This window comes from Bombus huntii, chromosome 3 (genome assembly GCF_024542735.1).
Source record: "Bombus huntii isolate Logan2020A chromosome 3, iyBomHunt1.1, whole genome shotgun sequence".
Classification (NCBI taxonomy): domain Eukaryota; kingdom Metazoa; phylum Arthropoda; class Insecta; order Hymenoptera; family Apidae; genus Bombus; species Bombus huntii.
The window spans coordinates 12,972,313-12,995,461 of record NC_066240.1 but is presented as its reverse complement, the minus strand read 5'-3'; the positions used below and the strand labels follow the sequence as shown (position 1 = coordinate 12,995,461).

The 23,149-nt window shown below is 38.6% G+C and overlaps 1 protein-coding gene across 6 annotated transcripts in view; it reads right to left on the bottom strand.

Moving 5' to 3' along the window:
• The window catches only part of LOC126863453 (potassium voltage-gated channel protein eag), a 157,562-nt gene extending 135,066 nt beyond the window's left edge, over positions 1 to 22,496 (bottom strand). Inside the window, exons 1-3 of one of the 6 annotated variants that reach the window (XM_050613638.1) lie at positions 20,539 to 22,494; positions 2,912 to 3,568; positions 2,130 to 2,801 (exon numbers count right to left, since the gene is read on the bottom strand). In XM_050613638.1, the coding sequence (XP_050469595.1) occupies positions 2,130 to 2,208 (79 nt within the window). In that variant the 5' untranslated portion in view covers positions 2,209 to 2,801; positions 2,912 to 3,568; positions 20,539 to 22,494. Of the gene's footprint in view, positions 1 to 2,129; positions 3,569 to 20,538 lie in introns of all 6 variants that reach the window. The other 5 variants (XR_007688864.1, XM_050613637.1, XM_050613640.1 and 2 more) reach the window with 5 other exon arrangements.
• Between the last annotated feature and the right edge of the window lie 653 nt (positions 22,497 to 23,149).

The following is a 23,149-nucleotide window of genomic DNA, read 5'->3' as shown; positions in this document are numbered from 1 at the left end:
GGCCGCGTTACTTCGCACGTGCGCCGCGAATCCAGACAAACGCGATAAAAGACGCGGGGGGACGATATCGTGAAATACACGCTCGCTCATCCAATTATATTAATTAAATATCTGTCGGCGAGATGGTAAAGAGGGCAACACGGCCGATAACGCCGACCATTTGTAAATGAATCGCACGAGAATGACATTTTTTCATCGCGTGAAGGAGGAATTTTTTTCCTACAGGTATACAGGTTGTTACTATAATTCAACCCTTGAATTGAATACGTTACTTGAATTCAAACCTTCCCCTATAGCAATGACTATTATCACTCATCAAAAAGCTCCTATTCTACCTTTATGCTTCTTAATATTTGATACCGTCGCTATATTCTAATTTCTGGTAACATGCTCGTTACTCGACCTTCTTATAAATCCATAAATATCCTCGGTCTATCGTTCATCGAGTTCATCTTTTCACAAGCAGCAGAACTTATGGCGCAAGGAAGTGGAATTTCCGATATCTTCGAATCCAAGGAACCATCGTTCTTACAGTTTGAGATCGCCACACGTGTCCAAGAGAAATTAGAATACCGGAACAATTTCATCGTCGCTGCGACTAGCGCATCTTCGCTAACAGAATGGTACACTGGTGTCTAACAGAGATAAAATTCCATTTACTCGATATACATATCTATATAGTACTATAAGACCGTACTATATAGTAGAATATAGTAAAATCCATTTATTGGAGCGAAATTTTAGCTGATACCCGTTTAATCGAACTTCTACCGATTGAATTCGTTTATTTGGGCGTGAACTATTGTGCGAGCGAAAAGTAATACGTTGGCAGGAAAATTGGTGGAGTCCATTTAAACGAACGTATAACATATATTACGAGTGAAGCACGGCCAGTGTTCTACCGTGCAGACAGACTTATACTACTGTAGTAACAGACCTACTATTTACTGCAGCGACAGACCGATTCTCCTGCAGTAGGAAAACGTGAGAAGGTAATTTCTATTGAACACAGAGGCTTAGATCAGGAAGCCTCGAATTGCATCGACGATATAAACCCGAGCCGTGCAAGCTTACAATCCTTTTCTGCGTGTAACTCATGTACGTTGTATCTGTAAACAAGAAGGTGCGATTCGAGTAACGTTAGCCTCTAGCGTGTCCGCTCTTCGACCGCTATAGGTATAGCGAAAGGGTTAAATCGTGTAACGAAGCAGAACCTATCATGGTCATCGCGAGTAATCTCGTTATACGAGGGGGGGCAACTTTTATCTCTGCACACTTGCCGCGGTTACGTAAAGTTATTAGCTTGACCTATATTTCCACGACGGTGAAACAGAGGGAAGAGGGTGGAGGGGAATGCGAAAGAGCACGCACTAAAACCCCGCGAATAGTCGGGAAATTGGTCTTAGGAATCAATTTATCCCTTTTTTTTTTTCTCTTCCTCTTTCGTATTTCTGCGCTCGAACAATATGAGAAATTTATGAAAAGAATAAAAGGTCATATGCAAACCGGCGATGATATACGTACGGCTTCGTATTTTTCCAGACATTATTAAAAAGTTTAATTTAAACGTATATCGCTGGCTAATTACGAAGAGAAAAGTACGTCTCGAAGGAACAATTCGTGGCAAATAAATGCCACGAAACAAAGGCTTTTACAGCTTAAGAGAATACTTTATGATACAGTTACTGCGTTTCTTGTTTGCTATGTTTTCTTATGCGAAATATCGCACTTTACTGCAGTGCTACTAAAAGGAGACTCGAATGTTTACAGCTACGATAATGGTACAAAGAAACTCATTTTACACTTTCTTGCAGCTATTATCTATTCGCTAGAAGCGTGAAAATCTGGAGTTTCCTCGAAATCATTTGATTTGATCCGCTACTCGTAAGAATAATCAATCAAATATAGCGCTTCTTTGTTCTCTTTCTTCTAATCGATGCAATAGAACAATTCGTAGTAGGTATTCTTTAATTCTTCCAACCAATGTAATAGAACGAATTCTTCACCTTGTGTATTTTATATTCATTCGCATATTATACACATTCTATAATAGTTACGTATACATACGTATATTCCACAAAACGATTAATAGGAAAAGGAAACCAATTAAAGTCGTGTGTCGTACTCACGTTGACTGCTGCTCCGTCTAATGATGTTCTCGAGGAATGTGTTTTGCGGGGCGACCAGGCCCCTGCGCCCCCCTGGCATCCTTTCTTCCTTGGATGATCCCGGATCCTGGTCGCTGCGGCTATCAGGACCTCGTCCAGCCTCTAGCTACGACGATTACGTGCTGTCTTCCTCGCCGCATGTCCAGCCTTCTTCTCTCGATCTTTCCTCTTCTCTTCTATTCTCTCTTAATACTTTCTTACAGCTGCACAGATGCACACGCGCGACAACAAGCTGTACGTTCACTAACTGAATGTCATGACTCGAGGGTAGTTCACCATTGTGGTATCGCCCGAATCACCTGTCGACGGTTTCACGTCCGCCTGGAACCGGTCCAAACGAGCACAACCGCCGCGACCTGCTATACGCCTTTCCAAACACGCTGTAGCAACACGCTCGACCAATTGTCCCGTACACGTCCGTGTAAATCCTCGGGCGAGATAGTTCGCACGTTCTATAGCGTGACAGTGGCCGGAAACGTTCGTCCGAACTTCCGATCTCGCAGTCCTCTGACCTTCCACAGCTGGGACCGGCCAGACCGATAGAAGCTTGTCGATTCTCCAACACAACACCCAACAGTTTCTCCCTACGTGTATATAATACAGAACACTCGGGCCAAACCGGACTACGAGAAACTAAAAGGAAAATATGTAAGAAACTAAAAATAATAACGCGAATTATGCAGGACAGATCTTGGACGATTTCAGGATCCACCTGGCAGTAACCTAGACGTCTCTGTCGTCACCTGAACGCGAACGGTCCTCCGTTGCTCCAACGATCAGCGTTCCTATACCTCCTCCAGCTTGGTACGTGCTCCAGCTGCGCATCCACCGTGGATACGACTCGCGACGGAGCAACTGGAGACCTTTGACTCTTCGTCGTCGATGAACGAACGTCGATCGACGACCGTAAAGAAGACAGGAAGATGGGGGAGAAGATGGTGGTGGAGGACGATGATCCGGATTTATCGAGGCACCGACCACGACAACGTCGATGGGCTCGCGGAACTGTCCCCGGCTGGTGGACGCGCGATCGATGACCCATCTAACCGCAGTCCTTCCAGGTGATCGCGCGCGCTATCACGGAAACCCGACGGCAAGTAATTAGACGACTGCGCGCTACCTGCCACCTCGTTCTCCACATCCTCGGCGTCCTCCTCGGCGTCGGTGCAGCTGGTGCCCGCGGAGGAGGACATCCCTTAGACAGGGGGACGTAGTACAAGAGGAATTCTCGATCACATCTTCGTCGGCCGATTCTGGCGTCCTCGCGTTCTTTCTTTTATCGCGGTTGTTGGTTCTCGATGGCAGGTGAAGCTCGATGATCGGTTAGATTCTATGCTGGATGTGATTTGAGAGGAGACGCGTGCAGTCTTGCTGAAGGTCGAGGGTATACTCCTTAAGTGCTGCAATGAAAGAAAATTGAAAATAGTTTTTTTGTAAAGTTGATTTTCTTCCAACATCTAACTCTTTCGGAATCGAATTATTTTCTAATTAGAAGAAAATTGCTTTTTGACTTGAGATGCTTATGCAAGGGGGACATAATGCAGTAAGATTTTAACATCGAAAACAAACGCGTTCGTAATTAATTGACAACCAAATTGAACAGATATAAGTTTGTAGAAACTTTAAAGGTTCGTGAAATACACGTGACACGCAAAAATAGATGGAATATTCAAAGTACAATATTTAAAGAAATCATTGCGTAGGTTACATTTCTTTAGCCCTGGTAGTTTATGATACAAATTTGCATAAATATCCGCAGTCTATTAATAACTTATGAAAAGATAGTATTACGTATACGCGTGGAAGAGTTGAAATGTTATAATTTTGTCGAAAAAGACGAGTCGAAGTACATGAATAAACAAGTATAAAACGATAAATCGTGAAAAATATCTTGATGCCTGAGCGTATTAATATTAAAGCACAAGCTATTTTTCTGGTCGAACGGGGACGCGGACGTGGAGCTGCCAACAGTGAAAGATAAAATTGCGTTTTCATGTCGCTGGCAATAAATCGCTGCGAGTTATCTTTATGGATCCGTGGAGTCGTATTTACTCGAAACAGCGGCCCACGAGAGGAGATCGTTGCCATGACGCGATTGGTCGCGTAACAGTGCCCGCGGACGTCCTCGGGATCCTTGAGCTTTCCGAAAGATGAGAATAATTGGGTTGGAAGCATTTGATTGACAATGAAATCCTGCGCACATGCTACGATGTTGTGTCGTGTTTTAACGCTCGTCATGCGTGGCACAAACGAAAAACGAAGATCCCCGGCTCCTGTCCTTTATTCTCGATCGATCAGACCCTGGGAATATGAGTAGATCATGCGAATAATTTGAAAATGATAGTAACACAGAGTGATGTGAAAGTAACTAAAGTCTGAAGACTTGAAAGAAAATATTATTAAAATAACAAAAGAAGAAAAATTATTTGCAGTCTTGATTTATGCTTTTTCTAGTAACTATTGCAATGTATAGAATCTGTATGTAGAGGCGTAGACTTCATAGAAGTTACTAGGAGAAAAAGAGAAAACAAAGTTTTTATTAAGTTTCAATTCCTTATCTTACAATTATTTCAGTAACTATTGAAACATATATACACATACATATATAATTTATATATAGGCGATAAAATTGTATTCAACATAATAAAAATTGTATTGCCTAAATATAATTTAAAAAATACAAATTTTATTTGTATGTTCAGTTTGAAAAACAGAAACTAAAGTCGGAATTAAACTTTATCAAACAGTATGATCCTTTCGATGAAAAAATTCTAATTCCTAACCTCACAAATTCCAATTTTACCATATCAGACGACGAATCCTACCATTCCACATCACGTGGTAACAAAATACAGGGAAAATACGGTGTTTCCAATCGGAAAAAAGCTACGATACGTACCGTACGATTCGATACTCTGGATCTCGGCAAGATCGGCCGTCGATTGCACTCGAAAACTCAACAACGGATTCAAAACAACGCCAATCACGTTGCAAGCTTCACCGGTCTTCCGATCCGTAGGTTCCAATAACGCAACGTTTGTTTGCCACTGATTCCCAAGGCTAAAGCGTCTTTCGAATACAACCTATTTCAAATCGATCCAACTTCCGAAATGCCACTGTTTCCAGGTTAGATAAAGTTAAATCAGTCGAATCGCAGAAAATTGCTGCGATATCTTCGAATTATATCCAATCTTAGAAGTGTTGTTCTTCTCTTCCTAAATGCCAATTGGTAAATTCAATCGAACTCGATTTACTCTTTGTAATCGATAAACGATGTAAGCGCCACGAGTGATGATTTTCGGTAAGTAAAAACTGTGTTGATATAAAATTAACGCTTGTTCGATTTATTATAAATTATAGATTCCTCATATCGATCACATTATGTAAAATTTCCCTCATATTAATTGCAAGAGAAAAGCATGAAATTATAAATCATTCTACAAATTATGTTTAAGAGTGCAAATATTAATTCTAATATTGATGTATGTAATGAAAGAAGTTATGAACTTTCGAAATTCAATAAATAAATAACTAGATAAATAAACTGACACTTACGATTTTAACTGTAATAATTTGCAATAATTTTAGAAATTAAAGTGAATTATTCCATATATCACTTGCAGCATTTATACTTTACTCGTCAATAGTTTCAACATAATTAAGTCTAGTATCGAGTATGGTATTTACAATAGCTTTCTTCTTCAAGACTTACATGATTTGCCATTTAAACTCTTCAATTACGTGGAATCGAGTCGCTTGGTAGCAGCTAATTTCCTTTGTTTTCACACGGAAATAGGTTTATATGATATCTGCGGCGTCAGCTTATCCACGTATCCTGTCTGCCATAATTATATAGTCGAGCTTGATATACTGTGACGTCACAAGCGTTTATCGATTACCTATCGACCATTATATCGACCATCTTAAACAACCTATTATTATGACTGATTTAATTTACAGGGTGCAGTCGAAAGAATTCTACAAACAGTAAAATACTGCTCACAAAAATAAGTCGCGAGTTAAAAGTTACTAGCATTAATAAATTTTGTTTCCGTAAAAGTAGTAAGTTTGATAATGAATCAAAAACTCACAAATGAATTTTACTAATTATATAATACATAAATTTTAATTTGACATGTTTTGTTCGACATAAATTTGTGATTTTTTGCGAAATATATAGAAGCCTATAACCTATAATTATCACTTGTCAATTCACTGATACTATTAATTAATAATTAGTTGTAGGAGAAGATCCAGATTAAACGAACAGTTGAAAGAATAGAAAGAAATTTTTAAGAAAGTCGAATTCGATCATTCAGTCTGCACTAAAGTTTGAGGTTAAAAAGAACATTCACCCAGAACGAGAATAAACGACCACGGCCAGTTGGACTTGTGTTTTGAAAAAAACTCTATTTCTGTGCATCGTCACTGAATTTCAAACAAAAGAGGAACAACTACAAAGTTTCCTGAAACATTTTTCCCTCCGCGCTATAGATATCGTTTAATCGCATCTCACACGTCTGCAAAAGCCGGGATGCTTGTCGATACTATCGATATTACGACATTTGATGGAGGCGATTTTTCTCAAAAACGAATCTGTGCTCGAACGTTTCCTTTAAATATTTTATGAACAACTATAAGACGTATCGAATGAAGCTTAGTATCTGGGGACGAGAATTCGAGCAGAATAGCGTTCAGTTCACTCAAGGGGAAGATTATTTTTCTTCTCTTAGCGTTGCACCAGTGCCAGATCCTCGCTCGTTCTCTCACCGTCCTTTGTTTCTCTAGCCTAGCTGTCACTAGGGATTGCTCTTGATATCGATAGAACTCGTTGTCTAGTGTCGTCTTAAAATTACTCCTATGGTAACTTTTCGTACACTTTCATTTCCACCATGTTTTTTTTTATACCATCTTTTAAAAGCAATTCACGATATATTTTTTCAAAACAAGGAAAAACTCTTCTTTAATGACATCTTAGAAATAAATAATGTTTTTATATCAGTATTTTAAAGACGTTCTTTCTATAACTATTTTTGTTAAAAGGTTAGATAGATTTCACAGGCCGACTAAAGAAATTTCGACTTTTTGATTTTCATGTCACTTATTTACAATTAATGGCTAAAGTGGTTAGAAAGATAAAACTTTTTAAGTTCAAGAATAGGTTAAGTATGATCAACCGAAAGTATATCTAATATTGTGATAATGGGTATCTTTGAAGGGTTTACTGTGGTACAAAAAAAAAGAGATATAATTTCACAACCAAATAGAATAAAATTTTTAAATTATTCGTCATGTTCTTTTCATATGATATACAAAAATTATATGAGATATAAATTATACGAATTATGTATATGAATTCTATGAATTTCATGAGAAACTGTTCACTTGGAAATGTGTCGTAATTCATTTGTTTTTAGTTACAGTTTAAAATGAATATAAAAGCTGGCCCTGAGCAAAGTATCGACAACGTTCGAGCGCTTTTGGATTCTTTCACACGGATAAAATTCAGATGCAATTGGAACAAACCAAACTCACACTGTCAAGGAGCATCGATGTTTGCGTGCTTGTTGAAAATACGTCGCATCAAAGGGCTAATTAACCACATGGAATTTAATTTTTCGTGAGCAGTGCCACTGGAGTATTGTACAAGAAACGAACTCGTTAACAGGATGCACGAATTACTGGTTAAAATATCTGTAGATACCATACAATTTTACGCACGAACGAGCTTTAATTTTGCAAAACTTCAAAAATCCTGCTTTTTTATAATTCAATTTTCGAATTTAAATTCGAGAAAAAAAATCGATGATATTTGCCTAAAAAAAAGTTACGTTACATGTAAATTTAGAAAAAAAAAATGGAATTATTTGTAGTTAAGAAAATAGATTTATTTTTAGTTACAATAGAATTCAGTGACTGAGAAAAAATTCAATAAACAAGCCATCGACAAAGAAGCACTGTAATGAGATATGAATATCGAAATTATATTGGTACAATTTGAAGATGTATATAGAAATTTCAAGATATTTGTTATAGACATGCACTTCATACAAATGGCCAAAATATATAAACAGTTAATTATTAATTATATTAGTAAACAACAATATACAGTTGAGCCGTCTTTAACATGAACCATATGTTTAAAATGTTATTTTTAATTAAATATATATTTGAAATAAATATTTTCTAACTTTTATATACATCTTCAGATTTACTTCAAATGTTACCATTGTAATTATGACGCTTGTGCTTCATTACAGCACCAATGAAATGTCAAAATCTTTTGTATAATATATGAAAGTTTTCTATGGTAGTGTTCAAACACTTTCATATGTCATTATATTGGATTGTAACATAAATTCATTCTGTCTCTGTGTATGTAATGTATTGGATACATATGTTGTAACAAATGTAAAAACAAAATGAATTTATATAATTATAAAATATTATTTTTGTACATGCGATACATACAAGTGTCGTAAGAAATATAAAAACAGGACGAATTTATATTACAAGCCAATATTTCTTTCTTTCAGGCATATTGTTTGCTATGAGGGCTTCCGATGGTTCAAAGATGGACCAACACAGAAAGTTTCGAGGCATGACAATTGAATTAAAGCGTATAGATAAGACGGGTCGAAAGAGAACCACAAAATCTGCAAGTGAAATGAAGGACACTGAATAAAATCAGGACGGAACAGTTCGTGCGGACCGGAAGTCGCAAGGGCATCCGCACTAGCAGAAAATTGGATCGCCAACGTCCACGTAAACCACCGAGAATTTTCATGGACTCGATTCGTTTTGGGATTGAAATTGTGATTCTGGAATTACAGGCTCTTTGAATGTATCACAACCTCGACTTTCTGTGGAATGTAAAATCGAAGAAATGTTCGAGAATTTCGCGCTATACTTAACATGAATACGAAAGTTATTACTCATAAGAGAAGATTAACGAAACTTGGTAGCATATCAAATTTCTTAACGCATAAACTGGGTCGTCTCGCCTTTTTAACTTTCGTTAATGCAAATATCGAGATGTATCTTTAATGCGAAAGGAATTTCCAGAATGATGTCATAAGAAGATCGTGAATTCCTGCATAAATTAAATAATCGAGTCCAAAATATCAGCAATCTAGCAAATGTGATTTTACAACAAGATAAGGTGGTAAGCAGATTGAGAATCCCCGTACAAATATAATCGAGTGTAAAATATCAGCTATCTAGTTAGTCAATTGAGAAATCAATATTACCAATGCCAATCAATAATTAACGAAAATTCATATATTTGTAAATATATTTCCAAAAATGGAATCTAATTAGAGAATTATTTATCTACTAACTAATTATGACACGTATCATACTTTCGATATTTTATATATTCCTTCATATTATATGTATTTTTGCCCCATCATATTTTCTGCAAATGTATATGTATGTATAATATTATATATACAAAATCTCTACTAATAATTTCTTATAAATTAATATTCAGTATCTTACAAAAGAGTAATCTATCTTCATTTCAGCATATTCTCCAGGCGAAAAGTTACTCAAACTCAATATCTCAACGCTGGCTGAACGAGTAGAAGTTTTGTTAATCCACCATTAAGCGAGTAAATCGAGAACGCGACAAAGTGCGTCTATTATACGACGGATAGTGAGGAAGCGACAAATGAGAAGACAGGGAATCTCAAAGGTGAGTCAAACGGCCTAAAACCATCTATTCCATACAATTTTCATGAATACTCCGTCATTCTCGTGGGTTTTGTTCGCGAACAACTGGCAAAGGAAGCATCGGGGTAAGGAGAATCGATGATACCCTCCCCTGCAGGAGCGACTTATCCGATTTGTCTGGAAGTAACCGGAGGTGAGAGCAAGAATCGCCTAGAGAATTGACGAAGCTACGATTCCCCAAGAAAACTTTTCCTTTGTGACAAACGCATCGCTCAGAAACATTTTTTTATTAAACAGTTACAAACATTATTTTATAAAATCCTCATTGGAATTTACAATCATTTATTAGTATAAGCAGATAGTTCTGCTTATGATAAATAAATTTAGAGTGGCTACAAAAAGTATTTGTACATCATAGTATTTATTATAATACTTATGTACTAATTAATTAAGCCCAAGTATATAGAGTTTCCTATCATTTTGCACTGACTACACATAAATAAAGAAGACACTATGAAGATGAAAAATATAAAACCTGACAAAAAAAAAACGCTTTATTAGAAAATAAAAGGTATGTACAAATACTTTTTGGAGCCATATGATATAATTTCATATGGAACTGTATGAACATAAGATTCCTTTTTTGAGATATTGAATACCAATTATGCACATCTGATTTATGTGAAATTGATAGGTTTATAAGAAGTGGAGCTAGCCAATTTTGTTTCTGAAAGGCTCAAGTGACCGTTGGATTTTCAGATTTTTCTGTAAACGTATATTTTGTGGATTAATTACATTTCAAAACGATTTAACGATTCGAATGAGGATGTGAAAGAATCTATTGACCTGGCTGTTTCTTTATTTTCAACTTATATCCCTAGGTCTATGCTATTTTAGAGTGGCACGTGAAGAAAGCGAGTAGTAATATTGGAAGCAACGAAATCGGGCAACGAGTCCGATTCGCAAGAATTCTAATAGCGTTCGAAGGTCGACCGAAAGCGGAAAAGTAGTTCGCCTAACGATCGATGGCGAGCTTTCCCGATAAAAAGACAACGAACGGACGATCCGTCGTTTACTCACACAAGATGGTTGCTATTGTCTTTCATGGATCATCAATTGTTTATTTTTTAACGATCATCAAGAATACCAAAGTATTTTTGAATCTCTAATGCCTCGAGGATTACGACTTTCATTCAGCAAATCTTAATCGACATATGCAGAATATAATTCTAAAATCCTGTTTAGTAAATCATGCATAATGAATAATCGAATATTTTCCAGGTTTCTAATATGTTCTAACGGAGATCCAAATTATTCAATTCTTAACTCAAGGAATCTAATCTCCAGGAGAGTATCAGGAAAATCCTAAATTTCGAAAATAAGTCTCAAACATCGTTGACCAGAGAACCTTTCAAACTAAATTATTCGCAAGTATTCATTATTTATATGTAACAACGAGATTCTCGAGCAAACGGAGCAACAGAAATCTGACAACATCCTGGATATCTTAAGATAATAAACACAGTATACCGTAGGAAAAACCGGAGTATTCCCGGAAGTCTCGAAACAAACTATCAAGAGTCGAGACAACGATTTTCCATTTTCCGATCGGTATTTCCCTGAGTCGTCACCGACACGGGGACCGAACCGGAGGCGACACTTCCGGGAGATCAGCTTGTCACTGGGAGGAGTGCCAGTACGAGCTTGAAGGGATGAGAGAAAAGACGAAGAAGGAGGGCAAAGACCGTGTCGAGAAGGAGGTCACCCGGATTTCGAGCGGTCTTCTCTCTACTCACCAGAAAGCGAACCGTATCTCAAGGTAGCCCATCATTTTTCGTGGGAGGAGTTTTTGGCACGGCTGCCACCCCTTTTCCCTCCCGAGTTCCACCGAGTAATCGATCGATCCGCCAAGACTATGCTTTTACCACCTTCCCGATAGACGCCATCAAGAAAAACGCGCGATTACTCCGATCGTTTTTCGCTTCTCTAGAAACCTTCCAGCTCGCTGATCTCTGCGTAGCTTTCAACGATATTATTCCACTACCAAAACTGTATTCCAGATTGGTCGAAGCCAGAAATGGTAATATGAATTTGCATTTGATAGTCGAATACAGTATGTGAATTTCTTATTCAGGTACAATTTTAAAGCGACTACATATGTAGTCTACAGTGACGATGAAAAGAAAGTTTGAAGTGTGAAATAGAAGAGACGCTGTGATTTTACGAAACTGAATTATGATTGACGAGAAAATTGAACGTATAATATAATTGTTCGTTCTGAATAAGACGAGTTTTTGGTACAAAGAAATGTTCAATAGAAATTTTTCTTACACTCTTATGCACCAGTACCACTGTTAAGCTTTCGCCTGTTCGCCGTATAAGATACCACAAAACATATTTATAATACAGTGGCTACAAAGAGTACTTGTATGTATTCTTATTTTCTAACAAAGTGTTTTTTTTATCAGACTCCGTATTTCATTTTCATAGTATAAAATGTTTATAATCATATGAAAGTATTAAATAGAACTAAATATACTTGGACTTAATCAATCGATATATAGATGCTATAGTAAATACACTGCGATACAAGCGCATTTGTAACCATTGTATATATGTAAGTAGCTGTGACGCGAATGTTTGAGGTTAACCACTGAAATTACTTCCCAAAGAGGTTCCCCAGACTCGAGAACCTTCCTCGTTAGTAATTTGAAGAGCTAGAAAGCATTACGCCAGTCTTATCTTCGAGTTCATCGACCTCGTCGCTTTTAATCTCTTTTGACAATGAGTGTAAAGGTACTCTGTCCTATAGAAAATTATACCACCTGCCATTCTCCTATAAAATTAACTATTCTCATCAAACAATCTTCCATGAGAAACTCTGTTCTCGTACACCCCAAGAACTCTTGCTAATCTTCCAATTTCTTAATCATACACGATCTCCTCATCAACCTAACCTCAAATTGCTACTCTATCGATTCTTCGTTCCAGCAGGTTACAATGGTATAAAAAAAACCATCCAACCTAATTGAATTCGCACCCTATGAGTACAATGTGAAGAGCAATTAAAGGGACGACAAAGTGGACAGGGAGGCTCTCTGAAAATGTTCACCTTCCTCAAAGAAATCGCACTGAAAGCGCAGAGAGGCCAAAAGACAAACGGAAGAGAGCCAGATGGCTGGCTGAACGTTGTAAAAGCTCGAGCAAAGGAATTGCTTTGACTTCGATCACGTTAGCCATGGACTAGCCATTTCCAGTACAACGTTCGAGAAGGACCGTGAAAGTTTTCGCCGAAATAGGAGAGATGTTCGACGCGTTCGAAGAAAGCAGGCGTTTCGTTTCAAAGGCGTCGCACGCCGATCGATCGACCTTCCTACCTTCCTTGAAACAGGAACGCGTTTTCGGGCTCACCTTGCACCTGCGAGAAGGCAAAGGGCAAGGGAGATTGATAGATCGATAGATGGGTGGGGATAGGGTGGAGAATTGGGATAGAAGCGGTGGTAATGAATGGAAATATTTCAGAATATTTCTGAACAGAGATATATGGTGAAGACTATTGATATTAATGCGTCAGTTGCGTTTGGCTAATTATAGTAATTATTTCAACAATGTTAGTGATGCTAGTGGTGCATGTTCGCTGTTGCATGTTAAATATTCATTAGATTTCTATTAAGAAAAAAAGAGAAGAAACTCTGGTGCGGCGTATAGATACAGTAGCAGATGAAAGAAAGTTTAAAGCTGTTAAATAATTTATTTGTGTATACGCACGTATTAATAATTTTTATATTTGATATTTTCCACTATGTTGCTGGCAGTCACATAGGTTATATGTATAGGGTATATATATATATATATTTATTCACTACTCTTGACAAGTGCAATACTGTGTTTTAAAATTATCATATGTTTTGTACCCGCACTTATACCTATTTAAACTTTCTCTTGCTCGCTATATATAGAGTAAGCTATAAATTCTCCTGCATTACGGTAGCAAGTTTGTTACTAAAACAAATGATGTATTTAGAAGTAAATGTTACAAGATGCGAGTTATAACCTGTAACTTGTCAATTCTCTAATATTATCAATTGGTAAATTTCTGTGCAACAGGATCCTAGTTTCATTACTTATCGTTCGAATCCCCTAAATCAGAGCCGATAAGTAAAACTCCATGCAAAAACGCTTCTGATAAAAAGAAACGTATCTTTCCTCGAGAAGGATGTAATCTCGGTAGCAACGTATTTAATCGTTATTTAATCAGAAACCTTTTCCAGAAATAAAATCAAGACTTACCAAAACGAATTATGTATTTTTAATAGAAATATAAACGATACACTGGAGGAACTGAGACACTCGGCTTAAACGAGTTACCGACAGAGTTAGTGAAGAGCGACCGAGTAATTGAAGGCACTTTGGTCAGCGACTTAACTTATTTCCCTCATTTAACGGATCGAAAGTACACAGACGAAAAGACGCATATACGAGCCAACTAAACAGAAGAGAAGAAACCACGGAGAGGTAGAGATACAGGAGATAAATTGTAAAAGAATAATTAAAAAGAAGATGTCGCCGCAACGAAAAACCGATTCCGATATCTGAGCAAACGAATACTTCCAAACAGGAAAAAACCAGTGAAACCCAGCATCGATATCTAAAACGCATCGAGGGAGGATCGTGTTTCTATTGTCAATCGGTCTTTCGTCCAATCGAACGATCACCGACAGCTGTTTTACATGAAAGCGTCTATAAAAAGCGAGAGAAAAAAAGGGGGAAAGGGGAAGAGGCGAAACACAGAGGAAAAAGAGAAACAGCAGGTTGGCATGATACATGTACGTCGTACACGCGTACGTATATCGTATATAGGATCGAAAAGTTCGCAGCCCCTTGGTAAATTCGTAACGCGGAATGACGTCAGTGGTGAGCGCGCGCAAATGCCCCTGTTTCGCAATCCGCAAACGTCGTTTTCCGCGATTCGTGCCACGGGGGCACCGCTCGTAAAGCCATTTCGGCGATCTCGCGACATAAATTATAAAATCGACCGACGCCAGATCGTCTGTGCAATGGCCGGCATGTAGGACGACGCGGAGAAATCCGTTCGAGAATCGAGACATCGGATACTGCCTTCGTTTCCCCTACCACTTGCCCCACCACCGCGTTACATTCTAGGTCCATCGGACTGCGATTTATTTCGACTCGATTGATAATGGACTCTGGAACGTTGCTCGGTCGAGAACTCGCGAAAATAATTTACTACATTTTCTTTCTTAATGGGGATCCTCCGGTTGATCGAGATAATCGTCGATGAAAGTACGTTAAATAGAATGGAACACTGGCAATTGTAGATAATCTTTGGAGATTAAGCGGAGGATGTGGTAGATCGGAGTCTGATATTGTTGAAAGATAAAGCAGTTTCCTTTGGTACGGAGTGCACCACTTTCTCTGCTTCTTTTAATAGCAGAATCGTTTGAGTAGTTAGAACGAATAATTTAAATAACGACTTTTCAGGGAGATTTTATAAATTCACAAGGGTGCGTCTCTGCAGATTTTCCCGATTTCTGGTAGATATATGGATGAAGACTTTTTCCCTTGTATTATGCACTATCTTGCACGTATTTCGTATTTATATTCGTTTGGAATTCTTTGACTACGAGTTTTGCGCTTGTACGTTATAGTACTTCCGCCACTTTGCTGTAGTTCTAGACGTTATAACGGTAATTTGCAATTACAGAGTTTGAAGAAACGAGTAGAAAGATCATCTAAATATTGGAGACACGGCGTGATATATTCAAAAGAACTTCAGATTATACTTGGTCGTAATTGAAGTAGATTCCCCTTTATCGGAAGAAGCGACGGTCCTTTTCGATCTTTTTCTGCAATATAACCTCAAACAAAGCAAATTTCATTTATTTTTTTATTCACTCGCAAAGGCAAATTACGATTTCCCAGGTAAGTTTGATATCGCTAATTCCAATTTCTCGTAATGCCAGAGCAAAAAATGGGAAAAATTGTCCACGATAACAAGAGTGGAATGAAATAAAGTTAAAGGATCCACGCTCTAAAAGCGAGCAGGATCGAGTAATTAATGCTGGGAATGAGAGAAGAGAGACAGTAGTGTAGCGAATAAGTTGGATACCACTAAACTGCGGATTTTTATGGATTTACGTGAAATTTGAAGCTGTAAAAATGTAAAAAAAAGGTACGTAATAAGCAACTGTATATAAAATATTCAAAGTACAATTCTCCTCGCAATACTTAATAGAAAAAACAATTTTCAATCTAGGTTCCATTTGTTTAATTACGTCCATAAAATTATTTAGTAGTATGAGTATCAAATAGCGCAAACAGATATCACTAATTCCTATTTCTTGTAATTTCAGAACAAAAAATGAAAAAAATTATCCACGATGATAAGGATGGAAAGACGCAGAGTTAAACGATCCACGCTGCAGGGGTAAGCAGGATCAAGAAACTGATGCTGGGGACAAAAAGAGAGAAACAGAAGGAGAATCGAGAGAAAGGCGGATGAACTCGTAGCGTGGAAGATCGTAGAGGCTTTGAACGGTTGAAAGGAAAGGCTAAACTCTTGGAAGAAGGATGAAGAATAGCATAAAGAGCAGGGTGAAAAAGCCAGCGCATAGATCGGTCATATGGAACGTGCGAAATAGTATTCGGGCCATGAGGTAACAGGGAACGTATACGGTTTTCAATTTCCCACGAGAGGTCAAGCAAATTCACAACCCAATCTATCCGCAAACCGAGAGGAACAGCGGGACGCCGATGAATTCGATGATGCAACGCGATCTCCGCCCTGTGTTTATTATTTTTGATCGATACTTTTTCACTCTGATTGCGATTACTAACGATCCAGCCAAATACAGCATCCAGAAAAGCAGAGAAAAGAAGACATACCGAATTATATTTTATGAACAGAATCATCTACTGCGAGGCTTGTTTGAAAACAAAGAAGAAGAATATCTGGAAATTATAATTGGAATTTCAAGATGAGGGTTCTGATCTAAGACTGAGCCTTGAACGTAGGAAGAAGAATGCAGAAAAGATATATTCAATATTTTAAGAAGAATCTGCTAATCTTAGATTTAATCTTGCATGAGAAAAAGAATACACGAATTATATTATGGTATTCTAAAATGAAAGTGCTGATCTAAATGGAAAGATGCGAAGAGAAAGATCGTCAAAATAAAAGAAGAATCCTTTAAACCAAACAATTTTAAGGAGAAGACCCTGATGCGGAACTAACCTAATATTAGAAAGGACAATCACACGATATATCACAATACTTTGCCAATATTCTGACATAATCCAATCCATATCAGAAGAAAGCTACGTAAATCACATTAGGTTATTTCAAAAAAGGAATTCTCCAAAAATCCTTTGACTCAAACCCAACCCTGCTTACAATGTGATTTAGAGAGTCCAGAGTTTGTATTATTCTTATGACGTTATTGTATCTCAAGAAGAATCCAGTGGCTGCTAGCTGGTTCCAGTAATAATCTCATCACTCGTCCCTTGTCGCCACTTTACATAATTGGATGAACGATCTCTGTGCCACCGTAAGAAGATAAACTCTCTGCCTCGCTTAACGTTATTCACGATGCGGTGTTACGAATAAACAAGAAGAATTCCAAACGGGGAGATGCGTTTCTTCCTCAAAAAAGGTTCGACAGAGAATGTATCGAAGAATAGTATAGAGATGTCTAACGTCAAAGAGACGTGCAATGTTAACAGAGTATGTTAACTTTCAGGTAATTAGGTAAAACTCAGATAGAATTATTTAAACAAAGGATATGTAAAGCCGTGTAAAACGTAAATGAAGATGTAACCGGAAACCATCCAAAGCTGAAAGGCACTGGATCAGGAATAAATAATAATAGTACAGAGAACTACATCCGTCCGTAAGTATCTGGATACTGACGTATTTCCGGATTTCACATAAACTTCTATGAGTTCTTTGATTTCTTCTATGAGTTTATTACGTTGCCCTACAGTCCTGATGTTGCTCTTGGACAGTGTAAGCAATATTTATTAACAACTAATATCAGCTTTTGGAAGATGTGGAAAATATCGATTAAGAAACATATTGATAAACTTATTACAAATATTGGTCAACGAAAAGGTACGCCGCTTTGCTCTCCTGTTTATCAATCTCAAGTGGTTAATTCCCACCCAAAGATATAGAAACACCGGACTCTACAAGAAATAAACGTATTAAATAGACTGCACGGTGAAAAGCAAACAGATGGCAGGCAAGATCATGCGAAACCTCTGTTTTATCATCTAATAAACAGCGTAATAAATAACATCGACATTGCAAGACGACGCGATAAATCTATAAAAGAAACTCAAGTAAGATATTCATGCGGAAATCTGCGCTAAATATTCGAAGATGGTTAGGGGCGGAAGTATATGTAAAATACAAATTCCAGACGAAACGAGCGTCTTCGTTGGTAAAGCTGTGACAGACGATACATCAAAGAATAGTATAGACGACTGTGCTGGACTAGAAGATAAAAGAAGATACTGTCCCGTATCGGAAACGCACGAGAACATCGTTATCGAGTTGGCGAATCTGGCGACCTGTGAACCTGGCAGAAATCCAGAACCCGCGTCACTGCACCGGTGCGGTGAAAGAAAGCCCGCGACAAGGGCGATAATCATCGTAAACGTTGTCGAAATTGTCCTCTTTTGTCGACGAAACCTCGAATGAATCGAGAAGCAAAGCTCGACGCTTCTCTGACGTCAAGGAACTACAGTGGTTTTCAACGTTCGAATACGTAACGTGTCATACGAGCAGCAATTTTCGAAGAACGAGCAATTCGTTAATTAACGAGTCGTTCAGCCAATTTACACGCATGTACGAATTTTCCAATGAGAGAACAACGATTCGTGTGGGTAGACAGATATCAGAGGTTGCGAGGTTGATCACGTTGATTCCGTACGCAGGCTGTGCACCCTGGCGAGTACGCATTGTCCCGTAGCACGTCCTGCTTGTAGATCGATCCAGTCTTTGGTACACGAACGACGAGGCTTCGTAGAGAGCAATGTGTTTAACACGTTGACCAGCACGCGAATTTTATATATTTCGTCCTGAGGGCCACGACATTTTGAAATATGCTACACCGTAACGTTCAGTTTGTTGTAAAATATTATACAGTATTTGCGCACACTTTGCCGAGTGTTGCTGAGTCATTCACATAGTTGAAGATCTTTTTGTCCATGAAATTTATCATGTTGTAGACGTTGTGTAAGTAAGCACCGTTGACCATCGCGACAGTCAACGTGCTAATGGGATTCTGCTATTGAGGTGAACAAATTGACGATAACACGGGGTTGAAATTTGATGTAAGCTGATCTTTGGAGAATTCCGAATTTTATAGATTGCATGCTTGAAACTGAAAACGACGAGCCACGGTGAAACTGGACTAAAGGTATTTCGATATTAAGATACTTATAGAGGAATTGAAATTCGACCGAGTCTGATCATTGGAAAATCCTAATTTTCTAGATTCTATGCTTGAAATTGTGTAATAGCAACCCTTTCTTGTCTGGGGATTTTTGAGATGAATTCGAAGATCCGGAATGAAAGAGGAATTCGTGAAATCGACGGGAATTTCGAGCCTCCTTGACCCTCGGTGACCCAAATATTTTCGCTCCTGACAGAGGCTGATGCAGAATTGCGGCAGACCCGTGGAAACGTTCGGTCGTTACCTTTTGTCCGCATCACCTTCAAAAGGATCGTTCTATCTCGCGATAGAATGACAAATCGTCGCCGACGTGTCTTTAATTCGTCAAAAGTTTCTTACGTCCGATAGACCACAGAGGATATACTCTGTTCTATCCTTGATGAAATCGTTCTCAAACGAATAGTATGATTAAAGCAGCGAAGAATTCAAATTAATGGAAGAGCCAAACGATGGAAAGAGAGAGAGAGAGAGAGACAGGCAAACTCTATTTAATTATACCAGATTATATCATATAGAGCATAAAAGATCACTATGCAGAGGAGTCACGATTTCTGATTTCTGACAGGTAGCTGCATCCTGACCTATCCAACGAACGCTTTCCAACAGCGTCTCTAGAGGTTAGCCCACCGATTGATCCACGCGCTCCACTTCTCTACTCCTCTACTCAACGCAACTCCGTCGTATCCACGATTCAAAAGGGACCCTACGATTGTGATAGAAACCGCCACGACTCTACCAGCGTCACCGCGTCTCTCCTGACCTTGCTCCGCAACCTTCCACACCGCTTGTTTCGTCCCTTGGTATAACTCAATCCACACGTCTCCGTTCGTCGATCAGTCGAACGTACTGGAGCGGTCCACTCGCAGGAATTCCTCTTACCAAACAACCGACGTAAATACGACTCGAGCTCTTTCATCTACCAATCAAACAATTCCAACGAAATACCTTCGAGCCGTTCCACGAATATCGTTGCGCGGAACCAACAGCCAATACCAAAAGAAGGTATTCGTATATTGGAAAAACGTGGAAGAGAGGAAAGGAAGAGAACCGTAAGGAGTAGACGAGTAGCGAGAAGAGGGCCTAAAGGGAGGGAAAAAGAGAAAGGGAGAGTTTGGTGGCGCACCACGCGACCGCAACGATCATTCCAAGAGCGGACATTGTGGACATCGTGTATATGGCTAAAAATGGACGAATCGAATCTGGTGTGTCGATCGTACCGATGTGAATACGTATTCCAAGCAGGTTGATCTTCTCGGAAGGCGTTATCTTCGCTGGTTAAGCAGGGTGGTTCCGTCCATCGCGTTTCTGGATCGTATCGCCCTAAGGATCGATCGTAGTCGGGTGCACACGCGCTGACCGGTTGCGGTACGCGTTCGGGAAACGCGTCCCGGACACGTTTCGCCTATAGTTCGACTAGACTGAGGATGATCGCTGTTAATCGGCTATATACAACTTCCATCCACGATTCCTCCTATGTTTCTTCTTTTCCGTAACTCTTCCACCGATTTGGGTTATATTCTTGTTCTGTTTCTTTTTTTTTTTTTCTTCTTCTTTTTATCACACGTCTGAGAAAATGCAAATTCCGGTCTCCACGCACCGCTGCTGCCCCGTCGTCCTTGTCTGATCGCGCGTACGTGTGTGGCGAGGCGCGCGCGCGCGCGCTGATCAGCGTTACTCGCACACAGGGATTCCGAGACCCAGCCGTGCGACAGGCTGACCGATTGGCGACTGAGACTCACCCTCTGTGGAGGCGCTGACTACCCCTAACTCACCCCCACTCATCGACAGCGCGCCACCAATAGCGGCCCCCACCACTCAACCTTTCCCCCACCATCGTATATCCTTCTAATCCCCGTGTCGTTCGCGCTCGCGCGTGATTTCGTCTCGCGATTCCTTCGGGTTTCCCTCTCTTTCCTGCGAAAAAGAGCTTGCTCTTTTTTTTTCCTCGCCTTTTTTTCATTCGGATACATATCGTTGTAATTAATCGTTGGCTTAAAGGGAACCGGTTCGAAGGTGTTTAACTCGATAACGTGGTTAGTAAGCTTCCATCCAGTGAATGATGATTTTGGGCTTGAAATTTGAGTTGACTTCATATTTATGCATCACTGTATATGCGTTCGGTAAAACGTACGTGTTCGATTGGTTTATGAATACGTATATAGCCCCGTTTATAAGTATTAGAATATCTATCAGTTTCATTGGAAATATGGAAATTAATCTAAAGTATCCAGGAGACGATTGATCGAGCAGAATTTTATATTCATGCAAAGTTGCGATGCAGTATACGTAGAAAGCAGAAATTTGTTCTAAATATTTGAATGAGTTATATCGTAGCATATTTGTATAATTATTTGTTCATCCATGCAGCTTTGCAATCTGAATTCTATCGAATAGGACGCTTCGAGAATCCTACTGCAAATCTCAATCTATATGGTATATAGAGAGTACATTGTGCCAAATGACAAGAAACGCAGTAATGATACTTATGAGCGGGAATGTATGTGTATAGGGCTTGTTTGGTCAACTGTGGTCGTTTTCTTGGAGAAAAAATTGCTTTTGCGTTATATAATAATATCATTATAAATTATTAATTGAGCACGGAAAAATGTTCAATCTCAAAACCAAATAAAAGGACAATTGAGATTAATTGTCCTTTGTAATTGTAATTGTAACGCGAGATTAATTGACAATATACTGAATTTTAGAACTATTTTCTGCTTATGATCGATACACGTATATCTATGTTGATATGTGATATAAAAAATTATCATACCAAAGCGATTAGGAGGTAAAAATACGTGACAAAGAAAAAGTTCTTTAGTTAACCCGTATCACGTTCCGTGCCACGTGGATCACCGGTGACCCACATTTCCCTGAGTCGCGAGGAAACTTACTTCCGTGAAACAAACAATAGTAAAATCGGGACGAAACCCTACAAACGAATACGTACTGCGAGACCACGATTACTTTTGTTTGAATTTTAAATTTCCGCAGTTGAAACGCGTCGAAACATCTGCTATTCCATCGCAGAGTGGAAGAAGATCTTGAGCTGGAATTTTCGACGTTTCTAACTGAATGAGAACGGATTTATCGAGCTTATTGAATTAATGGAAACGCGGCGCACGTATAAGACCGTAATTAAAGCGAAAAAGAAAAAGAAGGATAGAAAAAGTTGGAAGACTGCTTTTCGTGTGCTTATTACTAAAGTTGCGATAATGAATTATAAGACTTTAAAACGCCAAGAGTACACGGTTACAGTGATGAAATTGTAAAATAAAAAAAATACTGTTTTTTATCTCGATTTTATACATTCCGGTAGTAACTTTCGTTGTTTTAAATTCAGTTCAGAAAACATTACTTACAGGATGACTTGATATCTACAACATCTAAAATAATTCACTGGTTGTAATAATTAATAGATGGAACAAATCTCTGTTTAGCTTCCATTCCTTTACTCGCGTCCATAAAAGTATGAATTCTGATATACGATTATTTTTTACGGCTACAAATCTTTACGACCTGCTATTTCACTATGAGGGGCCGTATGTGCGTGTGTGTGAAGAGCTGGGAAGATGATTAGCGGTACATGTACAGTGGACAATAGTAGTACTGTTCTCTATCAATCACGCGTCGCTATATGATCTAGTTTGTGTATGTAAGATCCGTTAAAAATATGGACCACGACCAAGAGCCGTTCCCGCACCATCTAGGGTGCTCACACACTGCAGGTCACAACTACTATGAGGTCACTTATCTCTTGCATTTACTAAAAACCTGCAATAAATTTTATTTTAATGAATATTTTACATTATGCGGTACATATGATGC